The sequence below is a fragment of the Protomyctophum bolini genome, assembly GCF_963924005.1.
Source record: "Protomyctophum bolini genome assembly, chromosome: 23".
NCBI lineage: Eukaryota > Metazoa > Chordata > Actinopteri > Myctophiformes > Myctophidae > Protomyctophum > Protomyctophum bolini.
In genome coordinates this window covers 18,346,418-18,353,917 of record NC_137884.1, presented here as the reverse complement: position 1 = coordinate 18,353,917, position 7,500 = coordinate 18,346,418, and the positions used below count along the sequence as shown (strand labels likewise).

Genomic DNA, 7,500 nt, shown 5'->3' with positions numbered 1-7,500 from the left:
TTTTGTCAGTTAAAAAAGGTAGTCGACGGACATTTTTCGTCTTAGTTTCAGTCGACGGAAACAACTCTGCTTCCTTCCTTCCCTCCTTCCTTCCTTCCCTCCTTCCTTCCCTCCTTCCTCCTCCGTCCGTGTCTCTCCTACTTGTTACCTGTGCTGCGGTTTCCATTCCGCTTCTCCCCTTTCATTTCTCACTCCGTTTATCTACTATGGCTTTCACCTCTAGTGATTTTTACTTGTTGACTGGTTGCCTAGTTGACTAGTTGTTTAACAAATGTACAAATGTACAAATGTTGTTTATCCGATTATTTCCGGCATTCCGAGAGACCCGACCCAGCCAGGCAGACATACTTGTGGACTATATGAAGTAATATAGCGTCCACGCATTGACCAATTGCCATTTCATGATTCATGCGTGAGAGAGAGACACAGACAGACAGAGAGAGAGAGAGGTTCCCTGCAGGCTGCGCGCTGCAGCAGAGGGTGAGAGAGAGACGTGTCTCGTCTCTTCTCGTCTCCTCAGAGTGCGTACATTTCAAATTAACCAAACGGATCATTTGTTTTTTTTTACACACAATCATCAGTGTTAGCAGAAGCAGATGCGTGTACCGGTCTTGGCTGAATGGAATATTAACAAGGCGCGACACTCAATGCACTTCTAAACAGCTCCTACTTTGCTCTCTTCTTTATCCCCGTGTGGGGAATGGGATACACAGGAGAGTTGTTGTCATGGTTGCTTTAACCTTCTTATATTAATTTGATTTGAGCTTTGCTATAGTTTGCTTTCAGTGAACTCAATGATAATATACCCAAAGAATACCAATTTCATTTTAAGAGTAGACAACATTTGAATTCACATAATACACCTAACGGCATTTCACTATATGGACAAAATATTATCCAACGTCGACAACAAAATATTCTTTCGTTTTGTGTCTGAGAGGCTAAATGTCATCAAATGGTGGTCCGTGGCTCAACAACAAAAAAAACATTTCAATATAGCATCAACATTATTTTGTTGAACGCGTTAAAAAAAAAAAGGAATGTGTGTGTGTGAAAATAATATTATAGCTGTCCCTGCCTGGCACAAAGCTCTGTTCAGAAGGGTGACAATGTGAAAATGCTTTTAGAGTCCTCCTTAGAGTGGCTTGTTTAGTTTTCAAAAGTCTAGTCTATAGATCTTCGATTCCCCAGTTTGTTGATCCTCTCAGTACAAGTTGCACCATGTCTTTTAAACGAGGGGGAAAATATCTCCGCGACAAACACCCCCCTTTTACGAGATATTGATTGACTTTTGAAAAAAAGAGAAAAGAAAATGCTTTGTTGTGAGAGGGGCTCCTGATTTTACCAGGACTTTCATCCTCTCGCTCGCACTCTCACTCGCGCTTTATCTCTCTCTCTCTCTCTCTCTCTCTCTCTCTCTCTCTCTCTCTCTCTCTCTCTCTCTCTCTCTAATTATGTTGGGTTCGCATGCTGAAAATAAGACAAACAGCATGAGCTTGTGTATTGGCTGTTTTTGTATGGCTGCGTACATATTAAGCATTAGTCCTCCAAAAAACAAAACAAAAACGAATCAAGAACCCAAAACAAAACAAAACTCGCAATAGAAACTAGATGTTATTAATTTGACGTTAATTTAAGTCATCGAAGGGGTCGATTCTTTTGACAGCATCAGCCTTTTATTTTTTTAGTTTTGAAATCTAATTAAGTCGATTATTAGAGCTTTCATGCTCGGTCCGTTCCGGGAGAGTCTTTGGTGGAATGCAAACTGCTCTGTTTGCTCTGCAGAGCAGAGATCAGAGTCTATTAGCTGTTTCATTTAGCCACGGAGCACCGATGCACATATATACAGCACCATGTCACTGAGGTCCTCATTACGCCTGGAGTGTCCTGCAGTGTGCTACTGTATAGGAATACATTACGCAGTCGCTACGTTCTCTGCTCACTGTTTATTGTCTGCTCTTCCCCCTCTCTCTCTCTCTCTCTCTCTCTCTCTCTCTCTCTGTCCATCAGTTGCTCCAGCAAGCAACCTCCACCAGTAGCCTAGGAGCCTTCAGCGGGATCAGCGGGATCCAGCAGATGGCAGGTACGTCATCAGAATAAGTCAGCCCCCCCCTCCCCACACACACACACACATTCTCCTGAAAACCTGAATTAACCCCCCCGACTTGTGTCCCGTCAACTCACCCCAAAGCTGTTCTCGTTGTTCTCGTTTCTGACTTCTCTAAAATGAGACCAAAGAGCATAATGGATGAACTCGCATGTTAGACTCCAAGAGACATCTCTGCCCTGCAGATGTATTAACGACGCTTGCTTAGATTTGTCTTGATCTCCACACCAACGTGCGTGTGTGTGTGTGCGCGCGCGCCTGCTTGCGTTCACACGTGTGTGTGTGTGTGTGTGTGTGTGCGCGCGTGTGTGCGTGCATGCACGTGTGTGTGTGCGTGTGAGTGTGTGTGTGCATGCAGAGCGCGGGCCCTGGGCGTCACAGAGCGGTGACGAGGACTCTGTCTTGGAGAGAGGAGAGAAGAGAACATTGTTCTGGCTCTAAATAGGGTTTCAGTGGTGTATTTTCCCTCACGTGGGCGCCCTCTGCTGGCCTCTGGCGGTCTTGCCGTGTCAGAGTTGGATCCGCTCATACTATATACTCCCCTCTGGTTAGTATGCAGCAGCTGTGTCCAAAGTGCGGCCTGCGGACTAATTGCAGCCCTGGGACGAATGTTTTACGGCCCACAGCTTCATACCTGAATTGTATTATGAACGGCCCATTCAACAGTATGGGACATTTTTACATTCACAGTATAATTTGTCATAGTAGTTGTTCCTTGTATTTCTTTTTTTGTTTTACCTTGCTTGCTTGGTTACATTTGGTAATGTGACACAAGGCTGAAAAAAGGTTGAGATACACTGTGTGTTCACAGCACCTGACCTGATTATTATAGCATTTTTTTTATCCTAAGGTATGTAGTTGGTGTTTTTAATGTTTTCTACTATGGCCCCCTTTGAAAACAGCCCTGGTATACAGCGTCTCAGTGCTCATTCCCTCTGCCCTCTTTTATTTTGTACAAAACTCACTCTTTTCTCCACACGTATACCCTCCGTCCTCGCACATACAGCCTTATCTCGTCTACACCTTGCTCTCCCGCCTCTCTCGCTGCCCTTCAGCGTTTACAGTTCAGTCTCCAGCCGTGTTTTTCTCTCACCCTGCATCTATCGCTCTCTTAGCTCTCTCTCTCTCTCTCTCTCTCTCTCTCCGTCTCTTCTATTCCTTCTTTACCTCTCGCTCTCTAGCTCCATTTCTTGTTCTACTCCCCCCCCCCCCCCCCCCCTCCCTCTCTCTCTTTCTCTGTGGGCGTTCGGTGAGACGCCTGTCAGCTCTTAATTGTAGGCTGTTTAGCTGGTTGACAGTGGGAAACAGGGGAGAATATTTATAGCTTCGCCCGCGCAGGAGAAATTGCTGCCACTGTGCTGAGGAAGGGAGAAGAAACAAAAGTAGAAAAACTCGACTGATTTAAGTGCGACTGGTGTTCCGGGGAGAAAATGATGGTGTTTTGAAGTTGTGTATAGCCTTCTTGTACTCTCGACTTTCAGCGTGAATTCTCTAAAGTTGCATTTCTCAGGCAATGATATATTTGCGATTCAAAATGTTGCACGCTCGCACACACTAAATGTCCTACCCGACGACATTACATTTTTCAATTAAAACACAATCCCCGCCAGTTTAATCAATGAATTAATCCCGTGTTGCCACGGTTTTCGACTGCTATGCTCCGTGCAAAATAAGCCTTGTTTTGAAAGCGACTGAAAGCGCGAGCTTTATCCCAGCTAGGACATTTAATGGCAGCTGAATTCTGAGATCTCGTTGGCCTGGCCATCCATCTGGTGAGAGAGAGAGAGAGAGAGAGAATCTGTGATTTGCAGGAGATGTGAGACAGCTGAGTGACATCTGGTCCCAGTCTTTAGCACGAGGAGCCACGGAGCTGTGAGAGGCTCAATTACCCCAATGAGCATTCAATTAGACCGCAGCCAACACCGGCCTGGCACCACCACGCACACTCTGCCATGCAGGCTCTGACATGGAGCCACACTGGCCCCAGAGAACACGCACGTGCATGCACACAGTCACACACACACACACACACACACACACACACACACACACACACTGAAAACACAGTGCACACTACACCTGCACAGCCCTACATCTTCAGCCTCCTGATGTGGGGAAGTATATTATATTTCACAGTGAAATCTTCAATGTTAATTTAACTCTGAGAGTACAGAGTGTCTCTCTCTCTCTCGCTTTCTCTCTCTCTCTCTGGCTTCACGTCTACTGTCTCTCTAACCTAGTTATCTGTGTCTCCCACTTGCGCACCATTCTCTAGAAAGCTCCATATTAACACATTATGTGCCCTTTCATTCTTTCAGAATAGCGAAGCGGGGTGCCCACATTTAGACACACATTTTGACATTTTGAGAAAAAAAATTACACAGACCTCCTGGGCACTACATGCGGTAGTTCCTAGGACATCTGTGGACGTCTTGTGCATATTCTGAGTTTCCCGAGTTTTTCCTCCATGGAGCCCGAGATAACGAGATTTGATTTATTCTCGTTGAAATCGAGGAAAACAAATATATAATTATTATTATTTTTGCATTTTTAGCCAAGGACCACTCGAAGCAGCCCCCCCCCCCCCCCCATGAAGCAGCAAGCACACTCCTGCTGTTGCGCTTGTGGATACTCCACTCTCTAGCCTCATTTACAGACATGCTCTTTGGTCGTCGCCCTACATTTTATTGTATGCTCATTCGACAAAAGCAGTGCATGCAAATGATGTCTGTATATCACTTCTGGCACATTTTGCCACGTAATGAACCGGCTCAATTTAGCTTCCTTCTGATGTATCACAGAAGATTGTCCAAAAATAATTATATAGGGATTCTGACTTCACGACTTGCCATGTTGGCTTGGATTTGTTCATGCTGTTTAAGTTCGATTTTTCTCAAGTACAGACATTTTTCTCAAGTAGCATATAGACCTTGGGATACATCGCTGAAGATACGTCCCGGGTGCATCCATGCGATGTATTTTCTTTCTGAGGTATTCTGTTTAATAGTGACAACCAGGTATAGTCTGGTGACCCGCAGAGAGACGGGTGACAGCCCGTCTCTGGGAGCAGTATGGGTTAGCGCCCCAGCCTGCATCCTCCGTGAGGAGGAAGCCCAAAAAACCTTCGGTGAGGCCTTTAGGAGGGCCATTCGAGCCGCAAGTGGAGCCTGCAGTACCACCGTTGCCCAGGTTGAGCCTGCAGAACCATTGTGGCTAAATAACTCACTCCTGAATGAAGTGTCTGGTGCTGGGAGTCGGGTGCAACGTACAGGTCCTAGGCCTGGTGAGAGCAGGAGTGGACCTGGTGAGATGTAGGAGGGACCCGGACAGGAGTCAACCCACAGAGCCTAGTCCCTCCACACGCCAGAATGGTGCCTCCCAGTCCCGGCAGAGTAGTTCTGGAGTGGTTCCAACGGATTGTGTGGCCCTGGTCTTTCCCTAGTGGGTCTGATCGAGGATAGCTACTGGGACGTAAGTCGGGACTTGATCACGTCGGCTGGGTCCCCCGAGTGAGGGGTATGATGTTCGCGAGACCCGAAACCCCGATGACCTTGGGATACATCACTGAGGATACTTCCCAGGTGCATCCATGCGATGTATTTTCATTCAGACATTTTCCTTAAGCATAGACACACATATACAGTATAATAATGTATAAAGTACATACTTGCAAGTAGGCACACATACACAGAGAGAGGCAGCCCTGTGCAATAATTCCACTGCGGTGTCGAACAAGACATATACTCTTCCCTGTGGTGTCTCGTTCCTGTGCTGTGTGTGTGTGTGTGTGTGTGTGTGTGTTCTCATGGTACTGTATATACATTCAGACTTGTATATACAGACACATACCTCATATTGACAACGTTTTCCGCCTCTCTTGAGTTGATTTCCTAATATGACGACATGCTCACAAACACGCAGCCACCAACGTACGTCACATAATATTGGATCACTCTGTTTGGACTCGGGGCTGCTCATTAGAGATAACACAGTTCTGCTCTGATGAACGCTTCTGTCTGCTCTACGAGGGCCTGTACAACTGCTGTGTAAAATGCCAAGTGCGTGTGCGCGCACGCGCACACACAAACAAACACACACAGGCACCATACACTCACACGCCCACATACACGGACACAAAAAGCAAGGTGAAAGGTCTACTTGTACCCACAGAAGGTTGTTTTATAGCCCTTGCTTAGCCATCATTTAGCTTTTGGCATGTGGTCATTAATTATGCTTAAGTATGGGCCCATATGCTAATGCCAACAGGCGAATTACCAATGAATGGATCAAGGATAGGTTTGCTGCGGTTGTCCCATGTTAGACCTACAGTACAGTACTGTAACCACAGCGTTGTCCCATGTTAGACCTACAGTACAGTACTGTAACCACAGCGTTGTCCCATGTTAGACCTACAGTACAGTACTGTAACCACAGTTGTCCCATGTTAGACCTACAGTACAGTACTGTAACCACAGTTGTCCCATGTTAGACCTACAATACAGTACTGTAACCACGGCGTTTGATTCCTACAGATTCGACAGCAACCATCGACAACAACGGGAGGTATGATTAATTCTACCGTGACTAGTGACGGGACCGCGGTGGGCCGCCTAACAAATAATCTTTGCTTAGAATTGGACGGAATGATTTAGATCAAGAGCTATCAACGGTTTAAGATTTCCGGTCTCGTCGGCTAAACGGGGGGGGAGGGGGGGGGCATTTTCGATGACGTCCCACTGTTGCGCAACATCGAATGTTGCGCAACAGACGCTCCCAGCCTATGGAGCGATGCGATCGGTTTTGATATCAATAATCTCCGTCCTGGGCGTTACTAATTGAAAGGGCGGAGAACTTTGTCCACTGTGCGCTCAGGTTGTCAATGCTGACGACACACCCCGATGCTATTGCAAAGAGACTGGACCATTTTCGCCTGTGGAATCCAAACTGTTCAGCCGTGATCGTTAGGGCCCTCCCCTCGTCCACACACCTCGTCATGCTGGTCCCCCCCTGGCCTCGCCCCCCCCCCAGGTTTGACACCCACCCCCTCTCTGGCTCCTCTCTCCAGGTATGAGTGCTCTGCAGTTGCAGAACCTGGCCACTTTAGCGGCGGCAGCGGCGGCGGCCCAAAACTCAGCCAGCCCCTCCACTGCAAACGCCCTGTCCTCCAGTGCAGCCTCCCTGGCAGCGCTGGCCAGCCCAGGTAAAAACGCTGCACCTCCTCCTCGCTGGCGGTGGTGGTGGTGGGGGTGTTTCGGAAGGGAAGGGGGGGGGGGGTGGGGGCTGCCCTCCCCCCTCCTCCTCCCCCCACAACCCCCCCTCCATCTATCCGCTCTCCACGCCGTTCTCATCGCCATCGTAAACCCGTTGCCGTTGCGCTGCAAAAAACCCCGACG

General features: G+C 47.6%; 1 protein-coding gene across 12 annotated transcripts in view; it reads left to right on the top strand.

Moving 5' to 3' along the window:
- The window catches only part of celf2 (cugbp, Elav-like family member 2), a 151,206-nt gene that overhangs the window by 129,585 nt on the left and 14,121 nt on the right, over nt 1-7,500 (top strand). For 11 of the 12 annotated variants that reach the window (XM_080757788.1, XM_080757787.1, XM_080757784.1 and 8 more), the window contains exon 8: nt 2,011-2,083. In XM_080757788.1, the coding sequence (XP_080613914.1) occupies nt 2,011-2,083 (73 nt within the window). Of the gene's footprint in view, nt 1-2,010; nt 2,084-7,172; nt 7,308-7,500 lie in introns of all 12 variants that reach the window. The other variant, XM_080757789.1, reaches the window with a different exon arrangement.